The sequence below is a fragment of the Acanthopagrus latus genome, chromosome 10 (genome assembly GCF_904848185.1).
Source record: "Acanthopagrus latus isolate v.2019 chromosome 10, fAcaLat1.1, whole genome shotgun sequence".
In the NCBI taxonomy this organism is placed as follows: domain Eukaryota; kingdom Metazoa; phylum Chordata; class Actinopteri; order Spariformes; family Sparidae; genus Acanthopagrus; species Acanthopagrus latus.
The window spans coordinates 4,783,023-4,810,254 of record NC_051048.1 but is presented as its reverse complement, the minus strand read 5'-3'; the positions used below and the strand labels follow the sequence as shown (position 1 = coordinate 4,810,254).

Below are 27,232 nucleotides of genomic sequence, written 5' to 3'. Positions count from 1 at the left end.
ACGAAACGACAAGTGGTGAGTTAGAGAGCGGCCGAATTTGAGGAATGAGCTGGAGAGAAAAACAGTGCAACGGCAATAATAGAAAGAGGAGCATTATCCCAGTTTTGGCTGCAGTTTATCACCTGGAAATCATTATAAAATGTTTTTGGCCCGGCATGTGTAGATTCCTCCGTGGGGGCGCGGGGCACACATGCGTAGAAACTTTATTTAATGGGATCAGTGAGTGATGATGATGACGTGACAAATATGTGCGCGAGAGGAAGATAATGACGGCAGCCCGAGATGATGAGGATGTAGACGGGAGAGATCGATGGGAGGATACCGAAAGACCTCCAGCTCAGAGGCAAATAATGGAAACAGTGTACGGGGGAGGAAAAAGAAAAGGGGAGGAGAAAAGCTATTAAGAAACCCAGCTGGACCGGAACAAATGAAAAAGAGAGAGATGAGAGATGGGGGAGGAAAAGAGGGGAATATAAAGGTGCTGCTGCAGAGGAACAAGATTGAAACTAACAATCACAATGAGGTTTTGATTATACGTCAGTGTGTTGAGGGAAAAGAGGGGAAGAAAAACATGGTTCTGGTCGAACTACATCTCACTGGGGCAAGGAAATGTTTATATTCGAAAATAATGACTTCTAATTAAATCGATCATTTAAAAAGAGCACACTGGTGGTTTTGTTTGTTGTGGCTCATTACTAACAAATCACAAGAGCAGACTTGAAGAAAGAGATCACATTTTTTATCGAGTTGTGTGAATCCACTGCTCCTGGTGAGACTCAAACCCGGAAGACGAACTGCGAATAACTTGATGTGACTTTTATGATATAGATGATACTCAGCCAGTGTCATAAAAAATGAACATAAATGTTTAAAGCAATGGACTCTGGAACTGCTTTTTGTTCCCGTTCTTTCATCTCAGCTCAGCTCAATAAACACTGACCAGGAAACAGGGAGAGAGATTCACATAAATTTGCAGATGCAAACCTGAAGAGGCCTCGTGTTAGCTTCTGTTTGGAAAAAAAAAAAAGGGCTGGAAGACACGCTGGAAAAAGAGAGTGATGCAGCAAGAAAAGAAAAAGTAATATAAAGATAGAAGGGTCAAACAGTGAGGGAATGAGATTATACAATAAATGCCCCCAGAAATGTCCAGTGGGGTTTGTGAAGTAAAGTCCATGACAGTCGGGACACCTTGATGATATTTGGTCACATTAAACATTACACAAACTTGTGGAGTCCATGCCAGCTTGAGTGCATGCTGCCATTACAGTAAAGGGGATCTGACAAACTTATACAAAGATTCTGAAATGATATTTTTCACTTAAACTGGTGAAAAGGTGCGATATGTAAGAATTGGCCACCATGATTCATGCTCCTAGCTGCTAACTGCTGCTAACTGCATGCGTTTCATACATCCATGACTGTAGCTTCTGTTAGCCTGTTAGCTCAGTTAGCCGGCAGGTGCGTTGGTGTTCATACCGCTTTCCCAGGCGCGTTGGGCCACACTGGGAAAAGAAGGTTTTCAGACCCAGGGCTAGCTGGTTAGCATGCTAACACAAATCGCGGACATCTTTTTACACACTGCACCTGTAAGCAAGACAATAATTGTATTACTTTTAAGGGTTAGGGTTAAAAACCGCTACACTGAAAACAATCACTGAACCAGTTTGCCAGCTGGGAAAAGGGTTCCTCTTTACCTTCATACAAGAAAACAATGTAATTGTGGGCCATTTCAGGTAACAGACTGACTTTATGACTTCCTGCAGGGTGAGAAATCAACGTAAGAAACATGGGATGTATTGCAAAATGGTCAGCAGTGATGTAAAGGACAAACACTTTGAGGGTTATAGGGTGGATCTGGGAAAACAACCAGCATGGGGGCTCAAGGAAGCAAAGAGAAACAGGAAAGGGAAGACGGTAAAGCTGTGCTCTCCTGGAGTTTCCATCTCCTTATTTTGGTATTCACGGTCTCCCCTCTCCAGAGACGTCGGCTCCTCCGGCCTTCGATCGTCCACATAGGATCAGGTTCAGCGAGGGACTTCATTCGTTTCTTGCACATGTAGAATTAATTGTATTCTCTTGCTTTCACGCTTGCATTGCACGAGTAATTTAAAGAGTGAAAATCAAAGCTGCGAGGAAGCGGGAAAAGGCTGCCGAGCAGCAGGAGCGGAGGAGGGGAAGAGGAGGCTTGAGAGGAACAGCGGTGGGGAGGATTTAGGTTGGCATGCGTACTAAGCTCAGGCATCCAGGTCTTACATGCTCAGCACAGAGCAGGAGAAACTTTTTCCTCCCCTCTCCTACCCCACACTGTTCTCCAGTGAAAACACAGCACCGCAACATCTGCACCTGCTAAAATGAACTGCCAACACATCAGCCCTCAAGCTTCCAGTTACACTGATGGATAACGCTGGGAGACACGGCCCGAGTCGGCACATACGCTGCAGGAATTTCTATTACCGCTCGCTCGAATGTCTCCGCTCTCCAGGGACTCACCGTTCCCTTTAGTAACCGACTGCATTTGCTAATAGCGACACGTGAAGAATGTTTTGACTTCCTCCAGTTCAGGTCGCAGGGGTGAACAGCATTCCCAAGCACAGAAGAAGGGATTTACCTTTCCTTTTTAGGGAGGCCGAGCTTAGACGAGGATCAGTAATGGCAACTGAAACCCGAGACATGCCCACTGTGAGATCTGCGGATTTACTAAAGGGACTCGTCTGCATCACCACGATTGCAATTTTGTCTCCAGGTCGCTGAGAGTTGTGTTTTTAGGCATTAATGACAGATAAGAAACGTCGAAGTTGAATATATAGGCACGTGAGCTAATTGGAAAAGAGTACCTTTATAAGTCAAGGTCCACTTACTAGATTTTCTCTGGAGCATTCAACCATAACACACTGTCTTCAACCTGCATCAGCTACTGTCTTTACTCTCAAGGATGAACTTTGGACCAAGATATAACAGCTCACGTGTCAACAGACTCGTATCCACGACTAGCAAGCATTTGTAGAGGAAGATCATCTGATATGGCTGAAAGTCCCTGAAAAAGCTGGTAACTGGACCTGAATACTGAACGTATCCCAAGACATTATATTCTTTCTGACAATCTACTGCAGCATGTTATTTCCAAAGGTCGGTCTCTGTAGTAGCTTATGTAAAGCAGGCCAACTGGCCTCTCTTTGTCTAACACGGACGTATTGTTGTTGCCATATCTCTAAATCTCCTCCAAGTCGAAGCACTGATGTCATATCAGATATTGAGCTTTTGACCGCTGATGCAAAACAGCTGTTTTTACATCACAGGGTCGGGGTGTGGACCGACACGCTGCAGGCTTTTCAAGAGTTAACATTCAGAAAACACCGCCCCTGTGCGATTCAGCGTTGGATCGATCTTCAGAGTCAAACGACTCCGCTTGAGCTCAGTACCAAAGGATGGCGTTTGGAAACAGAAGCCTTCATTTTAGTGGAGTGCTTTCTGTACTTGATCAAATCATCAACACATCAAAAGTTTGATAAATTGCACTGAGGTGACCCCGGACACACAAAGAGACGCTTAATCCTCCCTCATGTTTTCAAAGCTCTCATGGGCGTACGCAGAAGATCTCATGAGTTTATCAGGTGGGACTTTCCTAATAAAACGCTCCTTAGATAACTGATCCAACAGGAAATCAATGAGCCCATGCAAGAGCCGAGCGGCAGATCAATGAACAATTGGCAACGCTTATTTTTGAAGTGACGAGTGTTACTCGTCGACCCAAACTCTCTGACACTGGTTTGACTGTGTGATGCACACAAAGATAATAGTGTTTTCTTTCTCCGGTTCTTTGAAGGCCCAATTTTTTTAACAGTGGGGCCACTTAATGGCAGCTGCTACTGACGTACATCCCCATCACCACCGAAGATCAACACACAACAGGGCTTCAGAACAGCTGCCGCTTTATCACATTTGCCCTTACAGTACGTTTACTATTTCATTAAAGTCATGTTACTCCAACCGCATGTGGTGCGCTTCAGGGAAAAGTGTGGCTGGTGTAGTTCACTTTTTCTTGCTAATTTAAACTAATCTAACAAGAAACTATTTGTTATTCCAGTTCCTCGGTGTTTACTGGGGACTATTTTAAGCTGCGGAGACACATTGCGAGGGTGTGGCACCAGTTTTTGGATCCAGCACATCGCTGTGGGTAACATGTACAGACTACAGTGGGTCAGATAAAGGCACCGAGCAACCATCAGGGGTGAACAAGAGTCCAGAGTGGAAGCAAACAAGAGTAATGTACTGACACATGTAGGCTAGCTCAATGCTTTTTGACACTTTGTGACACATTTCTGCACGCTGCAGGGCTGCACGTTTGAAACACGCCAGAAATTTTGAACTTTGAACTCGCAGAAAATGTTGAAATTTGAATACCAGGAGAGGGAGGGGGACTATCACACGAGTCTTCTCAGCAACACAGTGAACACAACCCCCGCAACTGGCAGCAAGTGTTAGCTTGGGTGTTTCCATTGGATGCTGTTGAGAATAAGAGAGTCCATTAATTCACAAGACTACAGTGACACTGTGATGTAAACTTGTGTCTGCTTTGAATTTAAGCTTGGACAAGGTGAAGTGAATGGTTTCAGTCTGCAAAAAGTGGGTATGCATGAGTCTCCCACGGTGAACAGACTCCACATATAGGTGATCATAAATCAAGGCTGATCAAAAGTAGGTCATCTGTCTCTCGGATAACGATGAAGTGGGGAATGACGCAACTCCTTTGTTATTCCGAGTGACGGACACTTGGTCTGATCTGGGGCAGCACTTTCTTATCTCATTCTGCTCTACAGTTGGCTATTCAAAAGCAAATGTCAGTCACTGACGTGCTGTGTATACACACACATACAGGAGGGGTGGAGGGCTGCAGTGCTGTTAGTGATTTCCAGCTGATACACAAACACAAAAGGCCTCTGTGTCTGGCGTCGACCACCCTCCCTCTCCTCGTTCACCGCTCAGGCCGAGTTCCTGTCCAGCGACCCCTGAAAGTCCCTCCATCCTCACTACATCCCGACTCCTTCACCGAGATACTCAAGTTTCTTCAGCTTCTTTAGCACAAGAAAGCTTCAGTGCTCTCACGATATATGTATTAAAATTCTAGTTATCTGTGGGGAAGTTCCCCAAAGCAGAATGCTCACGTCCGTTGGAAATATATCATCTTTAAGTCCATATACAGCACATTCCCAGGGGTTTATCCAAACTCATATGATGAAGCTCACAGTCAGCATTCCTCAAGCACCTGTGCTTAACTTGATTACTTTACTCGGCCATAAAACGCGATAACACTTCCCTGCTTCAGTAAGCGATGCACGGATGCACCAATCAATTTCCCACCAGCCCTAAAAATTCCAGCTCGGTGTTGTCATGAGAGAACAAATACAGAAAAAGAGCGAAAAAACAAGTAAATTTGAATGTGCAGGGTTAACGAGAGGGTAAACCGCAGCCAGTGGGTGAATAAACTTGATGATGCATGTGTGAATGATAACAAACATCAGCAGATTGCAAAACTCTCAGCTCACGACTACTAAAGGGGAAATAACACTGAATTAAGGCCTGGTTAGGTTTCAGTTTTTCTTAAGTATGCAGTGGGGAATATGAGTTTCATCATGATCTGGTTAACAAAACAGAAGACATTTGGATGACCACCAGTCGCAGCAGCGTTTAAAATGGCAGCTTTGCATCAACACCAGTCAGTATGTCAGAGTCACTGCGATAACTGGATCTGCTTGTAAGGGGAGTAGATGTGCATTCACTTTTTTTGGATTGTCTTACTTTGATGAACTTGGGCACCTTCCACTTTTATCCAACCCTCCTCTGCCGAAAGATAAACTGATCCACAAAGTAGGCATTGTTTGACAAGTGTAAATGGTACAAATCTGACTTACTAACGTGGATTGTCCCCTTAGTGAATAATGTTGGAGACTGTGGGCCCAGTTTAGAAGATCTGTGGCGCATGGTGCAAGTGCACCAAGTGAAGCTTGTACCTGAGTGATTTACATCAGGTTAGGTTTTATTATTTCTTAACTGGTTGAAAGCACATGAGTTTCCTCTGTCCTGCCACAAGTGTGCAGAGTGGAACTTATTCCTTAACATAACATATCCATTTTTGGGTTGTATGTCATCCCTCACTATGTTATTGTGGTGTCCTGTTTCGTCATACAATCAAATATTGTATCACTGTACACTGTGTTTTGTCACAAATCTAAAAAAAATGCAATGATTTTTTTTTTTTGTATCAGCATCTTTGATTTTCTGTAGTTTCAGGTTAAATCAGGCAGCACTACTCCAGTAAACCCAAGCAAGTCCGGCCTCTACGTATTAGTACAGGGAGCATTTATAGACCAAACATTGTGATAATATCACAATGTGGCTTCTAGCTTTTTAAGAACTCAACAGTAGATCTATTGGCACGAACAGGCCCGACATTGTCGCTGTTCCTGCAGGCTCTGCTGCAACCGGGAAATGTGACAATTTTTGTCACATCTGATGAAGACGTGGATTCATTCCGACCATCAAGGGCGTTTTTGTTGATTATAGTTCCATCTGTGAAATGAACATCACTGACTGCAGGAGGAGTTTCTGTGAATCCTCAAATTGTTGTCCAACATCATCTCCTGATCACACTGTCTCCTCAGCTCTGCCTTTTTTTTTTCTTTCTTTTTTTTTTTTATCTCTTTTATTTATAGTGAGTCCATAGATGTGCACAGACCTCCAGGACCGCAGTCTGCCTCTGCTGTCAGCATGAAAAATAAAATGGAAGAGTCGGCATAAACACGTCTGTGAGATAACAGAATAAACACACGACTCCCATGAAGTCATCGCGCTGAAACCTCGCTGCATGTTTGATGAATGGGCTCGTTTTGACAGTCTAAACATGAAGCGTTTGAGTCTCTCCACCTTGCATGTTTGGAAAGACTCTGCAGATTGTTTTTTTGTAAAATGCACGGCTTTGTATTTTGTCGTCAGAGGAAGTTGTGGTCTGTGGAGATGATTAAGTGTGAACCACACACAGGCGAGTCAGGGCCAAACTGAATCTAAGCGTTTGTTTTGATCTGCCAGATGCAGCAAATGGGTGGAGTCATCAGAACAGAGAAAGCTACGGCAACTTCACGGAAGATAGATTGCAGATGAGTCAGGTTTTTGTTTTTTGTTTTTTATTGTGTCGTAACACTTTCAGCTCAAACTGCAACTATCTCATCTACATGCAAACTTACTGGTGTCAAAATGAAACAAGCCTTAAAAGACAGTTTCAAGAAAATACACTTGCACACAACAGGGACAAAACTTAGGTAAAGCTACAAATGAACTAAACTGCTGCAATGTGGACAGAACAACTCTCTCAGAGACAAAAAAACATTTGATCAGCAGAATAAAATTATGTAATGTACATTTCTGCAAAAAAAAATAACACTGGCACACTAAAACTTTGCGTTTCTTAAGGTTCGATTTCTAGTTTATCGTGTGACAGCATTGTGTTTACCCTCTGGTCGGGCTTAGGCACATAAAACCCCTTCATAATTTCACATTGCCAATGACGTGTCCAGATCAGAATCAGTGTTTGCAGAAACATTAATGTCAACATTTCATCTGAGCGACTGGGCTGGACAAACCACAGCTTCTCTCTTTCTGATTCAGCCAATCAAACATCGGCAGGCCCGGACAGTTCTCTAACTTACCTTCCTTCACATGCAGTAGTAATTTGTTGTTCCTGCACTAAAAGCATGTAAAAGCTTTTGTTTCGTCTCACACGTCATTGCAGTAACACGTGGTGTGTCAGCACCATCTGAAAGTTGGTCAAAGTTCTTGCTGAGATGATGAAAAACACCCAGGGTGTTTTCGTGCCAATCACAACATTCACTCCATTGCGAAAGTGTCTGACATAAAATGCAGAAGCTATTTCAGCAAATGATCAAAAGTAGTATATGACTTTTTTTTTTTTTCAATCAACATCTATGATTGTTCACATATCACACAGTTTAACTGAGAACATAAAGGTTGGAACAGATGATCTCCTGAAGTACCTCACTTTGGAGTTCTGTATTGCAGTATACCAGAGAGCATAAGGTATGAGATGCCTTTATAATGACGTACTCGTACAGTTATTGATACTGGTATTAGTATATGTTTGTGTGAAACGAAACTTAAAACACTGAGAGTCCAACGAACACAAGACTGAGGCTGTAAAACAACCCCACCCCTGCCCTAGTTTCATGCTGTTTGTCTCCTAAGGAGTAAAAACCATGTTGTGAAAGAGATTAAGGGTAAAAGAAAAGCGCGAGAGCGACACTAAGAGCATGTTTAAACCTGGGATTAACTTGCATCTGAGTGAATCAGTTCCCGGCTTGCTGTTATGATGCATCTCCACATGCCTCATGAGTCACCAGAGATCTCACTTCCCTGCTCTATATGGAAATATACACGAACATCGCAGGGAAAAACACACATGATGTATTTAAGAAAAATAAATATCTTCATGTTTAACATATGCCGAATTCACGAGGAGGTCCAAATATACCAGTTTTTGTTATAACAGTGTTGCACAATGTTTATAAAGTTTCTCTTAACTCAACAACTTGGAAAATTGCACATTTTTTAAATGGAGTCTGGGGACCTCTTAAATTTGCCATTTGCTCTTAATTAAATGTATTCCTCCTTCATAAATTCAGTGTAAATGATGAAATCAGTTGAAACTGTTTGTTCCAACAGCTGCTAAATGTTCCCACACTGACTGAAAGAAACAACGTAATGTTTTGCATAAATGCCAAATTCACAAAAAATAAATAAACAAATAATCAAGACTTTGTCACTGACGTCGGTTCACAGAGTTTATAAAGTTTCTCCAAAGTCGGGAACTCACTAAATTGCCTGATTTTTAAAGGGAGTCTATATTGGTTACTGTTTACTGTTTTTTTAAGTTTTTGTCAATTAATTTTTGTCTTCTTTTATAAATTTAGTGTAAATGGTAAGTTTGTAACAACAGCTGCTAAATGTGACATTGGCTGACATTATACAAGAACAGGGACGACTTTATGTGTTGCATTTAATGCAGAATTTACAAGAAGGCACACATTACTCAGACTTTGTCGTAGCTATTTTGAAAAAGTTCATTACATTTCCTCTCGGCCAACAAATCTCAAAAATTGGCCAATTTTTAAAGGGAGTCTGGGGAATTTGCAGTTAACTATAGTTCAGTGGCGAAATCAGCTGAAGCAGTGTGTTAAGAAACATCTGCTGCTTGTCGTGGGAAGGTGAAAGGAGCCCAAACACAAAGTGCATTACGGCGAGCAACATGGAAATCAGAAGCCACAACAACAGGCAGAATAGATTACACGCCGTCTTTTCAGTGTGGCCCGGGACACATGCGCGCACAGTTTCACAGTTGTTCAGAGCTTTTGCGGAGGAACCAGAGAGAACAATATAGAAAAGAAACACAAACAAACATACAAGAAGGTAAATACACATGCTGTGTAAGGGGAGGAACGACTCTATAATGCCCCGTTTGTTGTGTATCAACAGCTTTATCCTGTTTTTGTTCTCGGTTGAGAAAATGTGCGCTGAAATCGATTAAAAAGAGCGAGAGGAAGGGGTCTCATCTACGCGTCTTGGTGAAACCGAACCCCGACAAGCCATAGAGGGTTGATATCAATCTCCTCTTTCTCATGTGTGTGAAGTCAACTGCTTCCTTTAGCTGTACACAACATTTGTCTGGCAGGAAACTCCCACAGCAAACAGGTCGGTTATCAGTGACTGGCATCGAGTCGGCCACTGGTGCATTACCTGTCATAAAACCTTTACCCGCTTGCTTTTCGACGATAAAACCGCTAATGAGCGATTCCTGTTTGGACCCAGAGTGAGTAAATCACAGTCAGATGACTCAGTGTCGCCGTCAGTTTAATGTACATCAGATCCATGCTGTAGGGTAATTAAAGCGAGCAGAGTTTAGCTTACAATAACTGAAACGAGAGAAGAATAAGATGGCCCTGCACAAAACACCATCTATTTCTATTCTATTTCTACTTGTATATGGTTTTTGTGGTTGTGTTTCATGTCTGCAGTCATGTTTTTCTGTATTTGCGGTTGTGTTTTGTCCGTATTTGCAGTTGTGTTAGCCTATTTTGGTTTGTTTTCATATTTGCAGTTGTGTTTTGTCCATATTTTTCGGTTGTCTTTTGTCCTTAATCACAGTCGTGTTTCGTCTGTATTTGCAGCTGTGTCTTTTCCATATTTGCAGTTGTGTTTCGTCCTTAATTGCAGTTGCATTTTGTCTGTATTTGTAGTTGTTTTTTCTATCTCCGGATTGTTTTACTATTTGTGGTTGTGTTTCCTTAATTTGCTGTCATGTTTCCTTATTCTCACATTACATACTTCACATTAGAGAGGACAAAGTCTGGCTGTGTGTGTGGCTGAAGGTTTTTGGAATATGTAACCTGAGCTAAGAACTGTATTGGGGAACAGTTCATAGATTTGTATAGATCCTGTTTCCACATCGACGAGGGTTTGGCGATCTGTTGGACGCTCGAGTGATGGAACATTGTTTTAAACACAGACGAATCGACGTTAGAAATTCAGTGCAGACGTGTCTGTGGAGAATCACCTGAGGTACGATTTTCCATGGAGCTTACCCCGTCAGGCATCAATAACTTTTCTTGGCTCGGGGGAGATTTTTTTTTTTAAGAAAGAAAAAAGAAAAGCAAAAGACGAGAAGGGAGACAGATGGTCGACGCAGAGGCGTTTGGTTTGAATTATACCTGCATAAATACTGAACAATGAAATTAAGATTATCAGCTGGTGCCAGTTTCCTGTGCAGACGGATGATTTAATGCTCTCTTAGCAAAAGCACATCAGAAAGACTTTGTGTACCTTCCCTTTTCCTCCAAATCTACTTACCAATCTGGTTTTAAACAAACTCTGAGTTACTTATTAATCACCATCCTGACTTCAGGTCCAGCGTTAGCCATTACACACACACAAACTCTGAGGCGTTTCGTCTCCATCTTTGGTGCACATCCACCCAGAAGTCACATTTCACGTGCACGGCAAATCTGGACAACACACATGCTCGAGTGGAGGAATGAGAAGCCTCTTAGACCAGATCAGGCTCGATAAGAGTTTGTCGCCGTAGTTCGAAGAAACTACACACTGCTGACACACACACACACACAGATACACACTTCGAGTCCAGGCCTGTCGGGGTCGAGCAGCATATTAAAGTATTGGGTTGCAGCTACTGCTAATCTGCAGAAGAAACGCTCCTTCATGTGCATACTTGTCCCTCTTTCGCTCTCCTCCTTTTCCTCTCTCAATCCTCTCTTTCAGTCATTTTTTTTTTCCTCTCTCCATACTCGTCCGCTCTGACTCTCCTCTGTGTTTCCCCCAATCCTCATTCCTCCTCTTCTCTTGTTTCCCATAATTGTCCATCATCTTTTGCTCTCTGGTTCTACCCCCCTCCTTTTTTTTTTCCCACCGGCTTCTTGATTTTTGGCGCTGCTGCCTCACTAGTAATGTTTATCAGCCGCTAGTACGACTTGTCCAGGCACGGTGCTATACAGCTCGATCCATTAGTGCTGTCCAGAAGCGCACCTTACGATTGACAGGTGCGTAGGAGAAGACCAAAGGCCGACAAAATCATTCACTTTGCAAAGAAGTTTAATGACAACGACGCTTCGGTACCGAAGCGTCGTTGTCATTAAACTTCATTGCGAAGTGAAGTGGACAGCGTTTGTGAGTCTTGTTCTGTAATCATTCAAGGGTGAACTCATTTTCTGGCTGCGCTCTAAGCAGCTAATCAGTGTTTTTCACATTCTGTAATGAATAAAATTGGTTAAGGATGGTTACGTTTCCTGACGGAGCAGCACGTCCGGTAGTCGTAGAGGGTAGTGTTGCAGTGTAGCAAGTAGTTCAAGCGAGACATGAACGTTAGAGGTTTTAAAGACGGTGGAACATATTTGAGGGGAGGTTGAAATGAGTGAAGTTGCTGAGAAGTTTTAAAACTTGATGTTTCCGTCTGCGCGAGACCGATTGGATTCTGAGCGGCGCCATCAGGCGATTATATCGCTCGACATCCACGGCAACGTGAAGGACCTATAGAAGTATGTGGGCAGCGACGGTTGTATCCTTTTACTTGAGGGTTCAGTTGAACTTTGGAGGCCCGTTGGAGGTTGTTGACTCCTGAGTTCCAACGTGAGTGAGTTGCATTGTGGGAGGTGTAGGACATGTGATCCCAGCCTCTGCTGCTTCCCTGTAGAATCTCTTTAAAGTCTCTGAACTCTATGAGAGAGCACTTTAAAAGGTGAAACACCTGTTGCGATGTGAGTAGTCTGAGCTGTGGCAACAGCTTCAACAGGAGGCGTTTAGTGGATAAGAGCTGCCAGAGAGGAATGTTTAAGCATTCACTCACACCATCTTGTCTTACTCCCTCGCTCTTCTACTTTTTTTTTTTTTTTTTTTAAGGCATTTGGCCAGACAAAGTAGTCAGAAATCAGAATATTTTAGTCTCCTTTTGTCCGCCTTTGTCTCCAGTTTGGGGTTTATTTGCTGTTGTTACTGCAGCTGGAAGAGGTGTTGTTCCAGACTGACCTAAGACCTGCAGAAGCACACGTCGGCAACACTCTGGCACCTGGGCGAGTGTGCCTGCACACACTTGAGGTCACACTGGCAGTAAACTTGAACTTTGAGGCTTAACACATCAGGGGCTAAAGGGTGATTTACTAGAAATGAACACTTGACAGCCGTGATAACGCTTGTCGAGGGCAAAAAAGTACATAAACATGACCTAGACCCTGGTGGCAGAGAGGAGGCCCAGAATCCTTTGCTCCACACGGAGCAAAGAGGTTATTATTAACCCTCTGGCATGGGCAGATGTACAGCATTTATCGCTTTAGCTCTGGCTGTATTAATGGTTCAGTTTATGGTTAGAAAGGTAAAGTTTAATGTTACATCTGGGTTTCATTTATGCAACAAAAAAGGGTTACGTGAGGCTTTCTTGCAGGATCGTGCTCGCTGTCGTGTTGCAGCTTGCCCAAAACAGCGTCCACACCTTGTCCTAGGAGTTGTCCATTTATGAAATCTGTGACGTTCCCGGGGATATTATCAGCTCACTAATCACGTTTGCTGATAAGAGGTAGATGTGTTAGAAAGGGGGAAGTAAAGCTGTGGAGGCAATTAAGTGAGGTTATCGCAGGTCATCTCGGTGCCCCACAGGCAGGCGTGCCAATGCGACCTCGCTCATGACCTTTCACATTTGGAAGCAACATCTGTCCAGAGCGATCCCATTGCAAGTGGACAGCTCTAAATACAGGACTGAACATGCTCGAGATGCACCAAGGTCCACATTGGGACGTGGTCTGGAACATATCTGACCACATTCTTTTAACAGTATGTACACACATGTCTGTCTACATTGAGGGGCCGCTTACTCAACTGACTTCCTCTGGAAGACGTCAGAAACAACGCTGTTTTAGCTCACTGAAGACGTTACTGCGATACTCCCAGACTCCCTGGACAAATTGTGTGATTTTACAAGTTGCTGAGTGCAGAGAAACTTACCAAACTTTGCGGGTCTTTGGTTGAGGAAATTCAAAGTGAGTCAAAACTTCTTGGAAATTCGGCATCAGATGCAAAACATTTAGTTGTTTAATTTCTTGTAAAAAATGATCAGTTTGTCGCGGCACGGCTGCACCTGCCTGTCCGCTTCCATGCACCTTACCTGACTTAACACTGTTTCAACTGATTTTATCATTTACACTACTCTAATAAAGATTTTATTGATGATAAACATGTCAGATTTTACAAATAGAGTAAGCAACAACCAATATAGGCAACTTTCTTTTTGCCTGTGGAGGAAGTCACCAGACTCCATTTAGAAAACATTACATTTTGCAGGTTGTGGTGTTACAAGAGACTATATACATTTTTTGAAACACCATTTACAACAAGTTCTTAACCATTTGGGCTTTCTTGTAAATTCAGCAGACATTAAACACAAAGATATTTTTTTGTGTGTGTGTGTAAAAAAAACATCTGTTTGAACGTTAGATCCAATCATAAATGCTAAACGTGAACAGGTGTGAACGGCGTAAAGCTCACCACTTGTGATCGGATCACCCAGGACAGATGTTTGATGTAACAAATGAGAACAGCCAATGTGTTTCTGGTTTATCTTAACTGAGAACCACCTTGAAAGAGATCGAGGTCAAGAAGTAAAATGCTTAAACAAGAAGAGAAGGTGTCGAAAGGGAAGACAGACTCGTACATGTATATATACACCGATGGTTCTGGTTCTTATATAACCTTCGGATTAAGATATCTGACAGAATGAATGGTCCCAAGTGCTCAGAGAGACCATTTGGCCTAACAGAGTGGAAAATGGAAGATGGATTTGCTAAAACTCAAGGTTCCTTTGTTGCAGCCAAATACTGCGTACTGCTCACTGCAGCCAAGAACAAAAACATATAACCTACGGTAAAGTGAGGCTGAGCTCGTGTTTGGCCGATCTGACCACTGGCCCTTTGCTGTATTAACATTTTGTAGCCTCACCATTATTTTTATTTGCCCCAATTAAGCGGGTTCCAATAACTTCTGATTGCCCCGTTTGTTGGACTGGAGGTTTTTCGTTACCAGGTCATTACTGGGGGGAACTTGTGCCATGTTTAGTTACCGTGTCGGGTTATTATGGCTGCCGCCAAGGAGGTTATGTTTCCGCTTGTGTCCATTTGGTGGTTGGTGGGTCTGTCAGCAGGATTACACAAAAACTACAGTGGGGATTTCCATTAAACTTGGACGGAGGAGGTTTGGTTTTTCCAAAAAAGTTTAATACAGTGTGATATTGGATTAGACTTTATGACATTAAAGGGGATCGTTGGGCCTTGGAGGAATGCCCATCGCTTAAAGAAGAACCTTTTCATGCTCGTAAGACCTACGTGTCAGGCGGCAAATGAAATCAATGCATCGCTAACAAGCTAAATCCCTTATTATCTGGGATTATGATGAAATGACTGATCTTTCACTTGAGTGGTAGAATAATGACTTCAAGCTGCGAGTACCAGCTGGTCAATTTAATTGTTTTTCTGTGATTGTTGGGATGCGGTCAGACCACAAGAAATGCATCCATTAGATCCACAAGTTTACTATTCAGGAGAGTCCCGAGTTGTGGTGTAATGGAACATAATAAACATGAGATCCCTCGCGGATTGTAACCACAATCTAACCTAGATTGTCTGACTCTTCAACTGACAATGAGGGTTGTACAATTCCAGTTAGCAGAACTGGAAACTGCCTCCATTGTTGCCTAAAATGCTGGAATTGGTATCGACAATTAAACAAGTTTATGCTCCAAATAATTTATCTTTAAGAAATGGTAGATCACCTCCATGCAACCTAACAATTCAGTTACAAGATGCATCCAAATTTGGAGTCTGTATCGGAATAGACGATGCCTTCTTGATACCATACCAAAGTCTACTGATAGTCCACAGAGTGTGTTCGTGCAGCTGGTTAGCAAGATGATACAAAATACACCGATATTTGAATGAAGTCTGGTTTGCAGAACAGCAAAGCTAGCGACTCAAGAGTAGTTTTTAGCCAGCTGCTTGTGAGCTTCGCACCCAGCAGCCTCATCTGGTAACCATTGTGGCTCATTTCTCACCAAGTGAAACGGCTCAAAAGTGTCGAGAGGGCAAACACACGGATCATAGAGGATGTGAAAAATGAACCCCAACATCCTCCAGAGGCTCCGAGAGAGTCCCAGTGTCACTCGCGCGCTGTGTTTTTCAGAAACTGCACTGAAACCTTCTTCACCGCAAGATTTACTGTGTTGCCGAGAAACACCAATCACTTACTCTTGTCTGGTGTCGATTATACATCTGGAATATTGTTGTCCTTGAAGACTAAAACAAAAGTTACTTGTTTTAAGTGTTGTACAGAATAAAAGGGAAACAACTTTCCTAGTTTCTCTTCTGTTATTGTGTTTTCCTGATGTGATAAATGATCCGATCCGTTGAGACCACCAGACAACCATTCGCCGATTAATCTAATCTTTCGGAAAAAGGATTTCTTGTATATAAATCTCCTTAACTGGCGCATTTATTTTGTGCCTCTGCACTAAATTTCACGCAGGTTCGACACCTTTTTTCCTTAATGCATTGATACCTCACTTCACACAACGTGCTCTCAATACAAATCAGATGCAAACAGAGAGCGGGAAAACACTGTAAAGGGGTGATAACTCTCTGGTGATGGTGGCGTTTCACCTTTTTTACGCATGCAGCCGACTTGCATAGCTTCCACCGCTGTGAGCATAAATTACGCGTGCAGCCTCGCACAGCTGAGTTCACTCTTTAGCCATCCAGTAGATTCCCCATGCGAGTTTTAGGCGTTAAAGACAGCGGACGTGTTGAACTCCTATATTGAAAACATGCCGTTCTGGAGTCGCCCTGACAGAGGCCCGAGAGCCCACGAGTCTGAGAAACCCACATTTCTTCTTCTTTACAACTCGTCTTGTGTAACTGCAGCCAAATGCAGGGCAGAAAATCTGTTGGCAATTTTCTCTCTTTGCCTTAAGTGTGTGTGTGTGTGTGTGTGTGTGTACGTGCGGGTAATTTTCTGCCTTCAGAACTTGAGGAACGCGAGGCCGAGACAGGCACGCTACGCCTAGCGAGACGAGCTCGCACGGCCGGGTCGCACTCTGTACTCTTACTGTATTGGGTTCCCCTTAGAGTATACAGTATGAGGGGCACACTCATGTGGGGGTGGGCAGACTTGCCATTCAAACGGTCGCGCACACACACACACACACACACACACACACGCCAATCCCCAGAGCGATCATGTCCAATTTGCAGGTTGGTCTGAGTGTTCGCTGCAGGAGGAACGGGCCTCCGCTGCCAAGAATAACACCGCGGTTATAGCCGGACGACGGTTAGGAACAGCGGCGAGATTAATCATATTCTGGGATTTTGTGGCATTTCAGCAAATTAATTAGGGAGATTTATGCTACAAGGGGCTCGGGGGCCTTGCTTCGGGGGGGCCGCATGACTAGAAACAGGTGATTTAACGTGACCTTTTTTTGGTTGAGAGCCGAACAGACGCAGGGAAAGAAGAAGCAGAAAGGAGGAGAGAAAAAATGCAGGCCAGAGTCTGACATCTAAAAAAATATATAATGTTCGCTAATGAGTTATCAAATATGTTGTTTTACCTTGAATTATGACCCAATGTCTCTCCGGATTTTCGCTCTCCATCATTGTTTCAGTTGCTCATGAACTGGGAGGTGGTGAATGATACAACAACATGTATAATAAGCCGTTAGCTACATTAGCATTCAGCCGCTACTTAGCTAATGCTGCTGTTTGTTTACATCCAATGTGTTTCACTTCTAGGCTTAAAAAAAACTTTTTGAAGTCGATATTGTGGAATTAATTTAAGCGTCTCTCATCATATAATGTGAAAAATATAAGATGGTAAATGCTAACTTTAGCTTATTGGGTACAACACAATTACAATTGTTAGAAGTTGAAATACAGCCCAGTGTCCCTTTGGATTTCCACTATCTTGTATTGCAAGTTGCCGAAGTGGCAGCAATTTATGGTAAAACACCATCTGTTATCTAATGTTAGCATTCAACTATACGTCCTAGCTAACATTACCATGTGATTGCATCCAGTGCATTTCATTTGTAGGCTTAAGAGCGATGTGTCCAAGTTTCAGAATTTGTCAGTGATTTCTCAGTATAAGAGAGGAAAGTCAAAGAGGTGAAGTGGTCGGCATGTGGACAAAGTAGATTTATGAGTGGAGGGTGATCAGTGGTGAATGTAGGGTGGGAAAAGACCACCAAAAAAAAAAGAGCAAAATATATCTTAAATGCGAAGGGGGGGGACGGGACTGAAGCGTGATTTACAAAGTGGGAAACACCAAAAAACAAGGCGTGACAGTCGGTAGAGAAAGCATTAATGTGTGTGTGAGAGTGAGGAAATGCATCTGTGTGTGTGTGTGTGTGTGTGTTTTCACGGCCGGGCCTACATCTGGGGGAGATGAAACAGCGGCTGCTCCGTGGAGGCGGGGGGAGAAATAAAACAGAGACGGAGGAGAAAGAAGAAAAGGAGCAAACAATTATAGTTTATCACTGTGATGAATGAAGGAGGACAGAGAGGAGGAGGAAGAAGTGCCCCTTCAACGGCAAACCAAATTAATAACAACCCATTTTTTAAAAAGCTGCACCGGAAAATTATAATCAGAAGAGACAAATTATTTTATTTTATTTTTTACATCCAAACAACCTAAATGAAACAGCGTCTCGTTGTTTTCACGGCTGAGTAAACCCTGAGCTTAAAAGGAACAACACAACTTCATGCTGTTTTACTCTGTTTACATGTGGCGGACCCTGCCACCTTTCCAGCTTCAAACAGCGTTCTGGGGAGCTCGTTTTTCCTCTGAGAGCAGCTTGTCCAGTCAGTTACATGTCTGAGTTTGTTAATCACACCATAATCATGGAATTCTGGGTTAGTATTTCTTCCGCAGAACTACAACGTGTCGCTTTTTAAACGCAAGCATCCGAACTGAAACGTCTGCGGAGGCGACGCCGACAGCTGCGGGAAAAAAAAGAAGAAGAAAAAAAAACCATCGCGTTGCAAAAGCTTTCTGAAATATTTCCTGTTTTTGTGTTTTGCGTCTGTCGGCCGATGGGAAATTTATCATGGCTATTAAAAGCATGCAGAGTTATCACACACACACACACACACACACACACACACTAGTGGTATTATAACACTTCAAGATGACTAACATCTTTGCACGGAGACATTAATCCTCCTTCTCATCATGTGCGCCGCAAATGTTGCTGTCGCTGATCATCGTTTCTTTTCTCTCTTTCGATTTTCTCTCAGGTGACGGAGAACATCATCTCCAAACAAACCTTCATAGGTGAGTATCACACACACACACACACACACGTTAACACACACACTCACGTAGACACATCATTATCATCATCATCGTCATCATCATTATCATTCCTGACATTGTTTCCCCACTTCCTCTCTCCCCCAGAGGCCAGGACCATGCCTCGCACCTTCAACAACTCGGGGTCGAAGTTCATGACCTCGGTGACTCAGAGGCCGTCGGCCCACCTGACCCTCAGAGACACCAGCTCTCAAGGTGAGACCCTTTGTGTGTCCCAGTGGGGGAGGATGGAAGTATTACTTCCAGGACGGGAAGGAAAAAAAAACAGTGTGTCTAACTCCCGGTTTAGCGTCCGGCTAGCTCGAACACGGATACAATCATTTAATCGTGCAGCTTTTCTAGGCATTCCAACTGTTATTGGACCCAACGGCTCAGACTCTGACAGTGAAACGGGTCATGGTGCAGAGGGCTGTGAGGGTCAAAAAGACGTATCCGTGACTTTACAGACAGTTCTTTCATAATGTTATTAGGAAAGTTCAGCCACTGTGAAAACTGGCTTCAGAGCCTGGCGCTCGTCCTGGAGGCTCGCGAGGGCCATCCAGTGCATCGACCAGAGCAGCGTGGCCCTGACAGCACCCAGTGGGTCGGTGTCGGCCTGGTTAAGTTACATATCCTGCGCAAAATCTGCACTAATGTGAAACAGTTGGATGAGTAACGCAGGGTCCGACTTCCTTGCGTCTTACCAGTTGACAAGTTAAGACATTTATCGCTTCCTGTGTCCCAGAGGCTTGTTTTGCCCTACAAGCTCCATCAGGGAGGTGTATCAGTTGTAAAACAGATGTCTATTAGGACAGATAAGAGTAATGGTGAACATATGTGCGCGACTCAAGCGTGGAATTCAGAGTCGGAGCTGTTTTTTTCTTCGTGTGCTACCCAAGAATTTTCACATTGTTTCATCTGAGGCTGGCGTGCGAACTGAAGGGTGTTGACAGTCTGGCAAAGGCTCCCTGATGTTATTTCCATTGAGCTGACAAAGGGTAAAGATGCCGTCGCGTGTGGGAGTGTGTGTGTGTGTGTGTGTGTGTGTGTGTGTGTGTGTGTGTGTGTGTGTGTGTGTGTGTGTGTGTGTGTTAAGCCTTGACTTCTCATAAGGAAGTGCAACAGCGAGAGGCTTCGACGGCTGACCTTTGATGTTGTTTCTAATGAACCATTATGATCGTGGAGGAAATAACGGTGTGCGATCCGAGCCAGAGCGACACCACAAACACACACACACCCCGTTTTTAAAACACCCACGTAGGAGAGAGAAGTAGCCAGGTTATACACGCCGTTACTGTGGCGCACATGAATAATGAAGACACGAGGAGGGAGGCGGGAAGTGATGCATGGAAGCAGGAAAAGATGCTTGTTGAAAGTGGAAGGAAACCTCAAGACTTGCTGGTTAGTGACTAATAGCCGGCTGGCTGAGAACCAGCAGAGGAGCTGGTGGGGAGTCAATGCCTCGACTTTTTAAAGGCACAGAAAACATTAAACAACTGTCGGGTAATATCATATTAAACAGTTACCTCGAGTAAACAGGTTAATCGCTCTACATCGTCCACGTGTCTTGAGATAAAGCAGAAGGAGGTGAACAAGAAATTTGGACTCTTACCTCCTCAGGGTTCCAGCCTTACCCGATCCCCACGCCGGGTCTCCACCAGTCCTGCCGCCATGTGGTCCGCTCGTGGGCCAATCAGAGCTTCGGAGCTCACCTACACAACATGACCCTGACGAACGGGAAGCTGAAGGTGCCGCAGGATGGGCGGTACTACCTGTACTCACAGGTGAGCACACTGTCGTTTCAAAAGTTTTAATCCTTGTTCTAATCTAAAATCCAGCTGTAAATAATGATTATTTTTCTTCTTATTAACTACTCAGTCAATCAATATTGTGTTTCTTACCTCATTAAATGTTTTATTATCTAATGTTTTTCCTGTAATCTGTCCACGAACTGTATTCTCATGATGCAATATCTAAAGAACTCCTAGAGGGAATTTCTTCAAATTTGGCACAGATGTGAGGATGAACGCACTAGATTATTGTGGCCGAAGGTCAAAGGTCGGGGTCATTATTCTTGTGATTTCCCAGGAAAGTTTACAGATCTACAAGTTAGACTTTCCACCAAACTGACTCTGGTTCTTAAACCAAAATAAAGCAGGTTCTCAGTGAACTGAGGTGCAATGACGCATCCTTGATCAGAATGGTTTCTCTCTAGCTGGTACGTAGATGGTTCCAAGAATAACCCGCGAATGGGTCGATCTGTTCCCCTCGTCCAACAAACTGGGTGCTAATCTGGGAAAAAACTTTTGGGTTCCGAACCAATTTATTATTAACCATTTATTTTTGGTTTAAAAGGACCAAAATCAGGTGCAGGAACGAGGATGGAAATGGATCCATGTTGTCATAAAAGTGCCTCAGTATGAGGTGAACATACAGTACACAAACAACACTGTGCTTTATTTTGACTCTGTACTCACACTTCACTGTCTCCTGCCTCCAGGTGTACTTTCGTTATCCGTCCCCAGCAGCCAGTGACGGAGACCAGCGCAGCGTCAGCCACCAGCTGGTGCAGTGCGTCTACAAGAAAACCTCCTACCCAAGCCCCATTCAGGTATATTATCCCTTTTCGTTTGATCCAATGTGGTCATGTCGATTGATGCAACCTGTTAAATGTGTTTCTGACCTTAATTTTCCTTTCTGTGCAGCTCCTGAAGGGGGTGGGAACCAAGTGCTGGGCTCCAGACGCAGAGTACGCCCTCCACTCCGTCTACCAGGGAGGACTGTTTGAGCTGAGGGCTGGTGACGAGCTCTTCGTCTCCGTCTCCTCCCCGACCATGGTCAACGCAGACGATTCCTCCAGTTACTTCGGCGCCTTCCGCCTGGACCTCTGAGAGGAATGAAAGGAGGGATAAAAACAGAACAGATGGGACGATTGATAAATGGGTGAGCCGGAGATTTTTGAGGATCCACTGATTGGAAAAGGGGGTCGTTTGGATGGAGCTGTGGGATGTTGGCCTGGATCTTGGATCCTCGGTGTTTGCCTGGACAGATACACTGAAGGATGGAAAGACTGAGGGTTTGAAGGCTGCGCTTGTGAAAACGCTGCAGGAGGACTTTGTGAAAGGGAAAAAGAGAGAGTGGATTTGCCTTCCTCACTCTCCATTAAGTGAAACCTACCCGACGAGAGCAAGATATACAAAGATAAAAGTGCAATCATGGCAAAATTAATGGGGATATCTATTTTCTGTTGATTCTTAGGGAAGGAAATTGCCTTTTGGATGTCAAAAAGAGAATTAAACCACAGGAAAACATTAAAAACTTTTGCGGTTTGAGGTCTTCCTGTGAGATGAGGATCGGCCCCAAAAAAATTAGACCACCCTGCTGCCTTTTATCCCAAATTGACACATGAATCGCAGCGTGTCTCGCACGTTGACAGCCTTTTTTGTGGGAAGCGATCGGACCCTCGGATTTGGATTCCAGACGGAAGAATGTACACACGATGAAAAAACTGAATCCTCGGCATCGAAGATGTGAGGACGAACGGTGGAATGGTAGCAAAAAAAAAATGATCAAACCAAAGCAAAGAATTTGTGGAATATAACTTTTTTTTTTGTAAAAGTGTGCCATGAGAGTACTGTACATATGGATGGCTGCAAATGAGATTTAGACAATGAACTGTGGTGATTTTTTTAAAGTAATTCATATGTATTTTATCTTGACTGGACTTACGACCACTTGGATTTTGCTACTCGCGACACTAGAAACTGTGGATTTCATGCAAGGACATTTTTCCAGAGGAGGATTAGGGCTGCTTCTTTGTACTGGATACAGCAGTAAGACTGTGAGAAGCACCAGAGTGCCTTTTGAACAAAGGAGGAATGAAAACCAGGAGGAGGGAGAGGGAGAAATCTCGTAAATGCCAATAAGAATGAGCCCAGAAGAAGAAGATAAAAGGATAGAGACAGAAAGAGGCTGAGGGTGGTATGCAGCCCAACCAGTCTCCTCTCTCTTCAACTTTCCCTCACGGTCTTTCTTCTTCTTTTCATGTAGAGAATTTGACAGATCTTGTCTTTCTTGTCAACCCTGTGGAGCTGCATTCAGTTTGTTTTGTTTTATGGATCAGTTAAACAATCAGAAAACAATCAGATACACAAAATGGGAACGCGACGACGGATGCACGTGCAAACAGGCTGTTCGCGCAAACAAAAGACATTGACCGAGCGTGGTGTAGGTGGTTTCCAGATCTAAAAGAACGAGGTCTGAAAAAGGTTCTTTTGACTGTAACGCGGAAATGTTTCAACACTGAAATGTACTCACTGAAATGTTGTTAAAGCACCAAGAGTTTTCAGTTTTGGGTTTTAAAAGGGTCCAGTTTGCACGAAAGTTGTCTCATTCCCAGCTCGTCGAATACTGATGCGTTGGGACTGAAGGTCATCCTACAGCACCAGTGTGAGTGAGAGACTCAATAATCAGCTTTGTTTCTAAGTGGACCCAAAGACTTCTTTGTCTTGCAAAATCGCCAAAACCAGAACTGCTTTGGAGTTTAACCACAAACCAGAAAATGAAAGTCAGCGCTGTAGTGAAGTAGGAGACTGGGATTAGTGGTGCCAAGAATAAGATGAGGTCTTCGAAACCACTGTCATGTCTGTCCATTAATTAACTCAGCACAAAGACTTTGTGGACCTCTCCACATGGCTTGATACTCAAAACCATCTGGAGACGTCCCACGGAGAACCTGATTTGAAAAGAGCTACTTGGCAGGCGATTGGACAGAGCGTCCATCACTTGCTATCATGGGCTAACCTCAACCAATCAGATCAACAAAAGCAGTGCGCTACCTTCAACTTTTCAGCGCCATTCTTTGCGCTTCCTTCTGGTATAATTGATGCTAACAGCATCTAAGCTAGCTGTCAGTGTTGTTTGTCACGTTTGGACAGAGCCGGGCTAGCTGTTTCCCCTCTTTGTGCTAAGCTAACTGTCTACTGTCTGTAGCGTCATTTCTAAATGGACAATAGTTTGACTTACCGGATGAAGACTGCTGGTATAAAGCCCGTCACTGGGCGCCAGTGCCCTGTTTTCAAAATCCCCATCACTACGTGTAACACCAACCTCCAAGCTAGCAACCCACACGCTAAACCTGGCCTTACTGTAGCACTAACCTGGTAGCTAACGGCATGAATGTAAACAAGCTAACAGCTGTGATAGCCTTTTCTTAACATGCAGACCAAGTTTTTTCCTGACTCTGTTCTCCAGGGGCGCCATCATTGCATCCTGGGTTTAGCGCCAATTGTGACAAAGCATTTTCCTTCCCCCTGTTCCAGAATAAAATGGAGGTCTGGCAAACGGACAGTTATGAACGTGGCATCAAACTCATCTTACTTCTTGGCTATTCCTTTCATATGCAACCACCAGCCGGATATAAAGTGCCTTTCAGATGTGTTTTAACATTATAGAGATTGTTAGTTTCTAACAGGAAAGCAAAATTATTTGTGTTTTAGTTCTGAAACTGTTCTGTCACAATCGTGTACTCTTGGACACGCGAACTGAGATACTGAATACGTCCAACATGGCTGCCAGCCCCCCTATAAAAACACTGATACTGTACATACACCAGAACTTCTTGATGCTATACGTCAGCTGTTAAGAACCCATGTGATGCAAATCTGGAACACAGAGTCCCTGAGCAAAAAAAAAAAGAGTTCATTAGACGAACATAGGGAAGGTGAATTTGAGGAAAACCCAGATCAGATTTTAGTAACAAGACACAGACGCACATGAAGAACAATTTGGAAGGAGCGAGGAGAGAGAATATTGGCAGACATTAACCATGCGCCGACTAGCACAGACATTTTTTTTTAACTCACTCTGGCACATACATCCACATCTATGCACATTAAGGATATACACACACATCACCTCACACCACATCCAGGCTACTCGGCGCTCCCCAGACACACACATCATCCCGGTGTCACATCCGAGCGCGGAGACACAAACAGTCGGACACACACTCATTTATCCGCACCGCCTCCCCTGTGCCATCTGGTTGTCGTCAGTGATCAGTCTGAGGGGTTGTGAGGGAGTGTGTGTTTGTGTGTGTGCACTCGCAGGCCGTGTTTGTTCAAAGGGCTCGGTTCACATGGACGATCAGCGAAACGAGGTCACGCAAAACGTACACACACACACACAGATTTCTTTGTTAGTGTACTCAACCTACGATTTGTTTTTTTTTCTTTCCCTGAGGGAAGAGGATCTCCGCGCCTACGCACACACTCACACACACTTTCTTAATGAGGTGACATCCAGGCTAAGCTCATCCTTCTGCCGCTGTGGTTCACACATACCTGTGTATATACTCCCCGCGAGGTTGGTTATATATATATATATATATATGTATATATATATATATATATATATATATATATATATATATATCTATATATATTTATATATATATATATGTATATATATATATATATATATATATATATATATATATATATATATATATATATATATATATATATATATATATATATATATATTTATATTACATTGATCTGATAGGGAAGCTTTGAGAACACAACAACATCACATCCAGTTTATTTTGTCTCCGTGCGAGGCATGAAATTGAAGGACGAGTTCATTTCGTGTTTGATTGCTGTTTTACCAGATTGCTGTTTTTTGTTGCTGCACACACCTGTCGGTCACGTTTCTCTCTCTCTCTCTCTCGTCACATCACAATCACACGCCAAGCTCGCTCTCCCTCACGTGAACTCGAGCCCGAGTCGGTTTATAATCCGGCGGTGAATCATACGGCCTTTTTTTTTTAAAATTCTTTCTTGCACTCCAATCAAAACAAACAGTGATTTGAAACGGGTCCAGAAAGATGATAACATGCACACTCATATTGTAACAGCGTAAATCTCTGGCCTCGGGGCCAGCTGCGGGGGGGTGGGTGGGAACTTTTTGCATTGAATGTGTCTGTGCTGGAGTGTTTGTACTGGACAGTTTTGTAGCTGTGAACATGTGTAGCACATTGTTGCTAAGAAAATAAACAAATATTTGAACTATCTGTGTGTATGTGGAGATTGTACTGTGTGGTAATACAGGGATGAAGAGGGCAAAGAGAACTTCCTTCATGGTTTTGGCACTTCAAAAGTTTGACTGAAGACTTGACAAACATAACATAAAGATCATTTGCACCAACAGACAATCAAGACAAAGCATAAAACTCACTACTGAGTGAATTCTCAAGACAACACACCAAACACCTGGACAATATCAACTGGACTTCTGTCTGTAGATTATCTGCAAATCCCACAAGAACAGCAGTTGTGGCTCTCCATCCGTGTTTGTTTTGGTACAACTATTAATCGATAAATTGAGAGGTAATAATCATTCGCTGTAACCCTACATGGACGTCCGTACCCAGCTGGCCACCAACATCATTAGATATTCATACTTGTTTGAACGTGGGTTGTGACGTCAGTAACCAAAAAAGTTTTATGCCAACGTCAAGCTGACGTAGAAAATTGACAACATCTGGCTTTGGTATTTGGTGGGTTTCAAGTCGTGGTGGTGCACTTTTCAGTGATAGAGGTTGATGTCAATCAAATGTTGGCTTTTGACTCAATCCCAATTTTTATTTCCAACCAAATTTCAGAGTCTTTCCAGCCCTGGAGGTTGATGTCAAGTCAACACTGGGTTTTAATGCGAACCCTGATTTTCATTTCCGACCAAACGTCAGTGTCTTTCCAACGTTGGGTTTGACATCAGCCCAGTGTTCACCTCCAACCAAATTTTCAGTCTTTCCATCATTAGAGGTTGACCTCGAGTCCAAACTGGGGTTTGATGTCAACCTGGTTTTTGCTTCCCGACAAATTTCAAAGTCTTTACCGACACTGAAGGTTGATGTCGAATCAGTGTCGGACTTAGATTTTCATTTACAACCAAATTTAAAAATATTTCCGGTGTTGGTTGTTGGTGTCAGTCCAATATTCATGTCCAAATAAAAATTATCACCCATCCAACTTTAGAATCCAGCGTCTTACTGACGTTAATCTGGTCCAGCTGGGTAGGGACACACAAGTGGCATTCATGGTGGCCAAACTCAGTCAAAGAAGTTTGAAAATCTTTGAGAATCTCAACAAGAAGAAGACTTAAGAAGCTTTACATATGAGATGATACGATTTGTTCTGCGGATTATCAACAGACTGGATCCAACGCGGCATGCCCGATTCCAATAATCATCATAATGTGTGTCCCCGTCTCTGGT

The 27,232-nt window shown here is 43.4% G+C and overlaps 1 protein-coding gene across 1 annotated transcript in view; it reads left to right on the top strand.

The window, feature by feature from the left end:
- Window positions 1–24,650, top strand: part of tnfsf10l (TNF superfamily member 10, like) — a 59,006-nt gene extending 34,356 nt beyond the window's left edge. Inside the window, exons 3-7 of the mRNA XM_037111045.1 lie at window positions 18,900–18,936; window positions 19,063–19,170; window positions 20,575–20,738; window positions 21,455–21,565; window positions 21,660–24,650. Of these exons, the coding sequence (XP_036966940.1) occupies window positions 18,900–18,936; window positions 19,063–19,170; window positions 20,575–20,738; window positions 21,455–21,565; window positions 21,660–21,845 (606 nt within the window). The 3' untranslated portion in view covers window positions 21,846–24,650. The remainder of the gene's footprint in view (window positions 1–18,899; window positions 18,937–19,062; window positions 19,171–20,574; window positions 20,739–21,454; window positions 21,566–21,659) is intronic.
- Window positions 24,651–27,232: the final 2,582 nt, after the last annotated feature.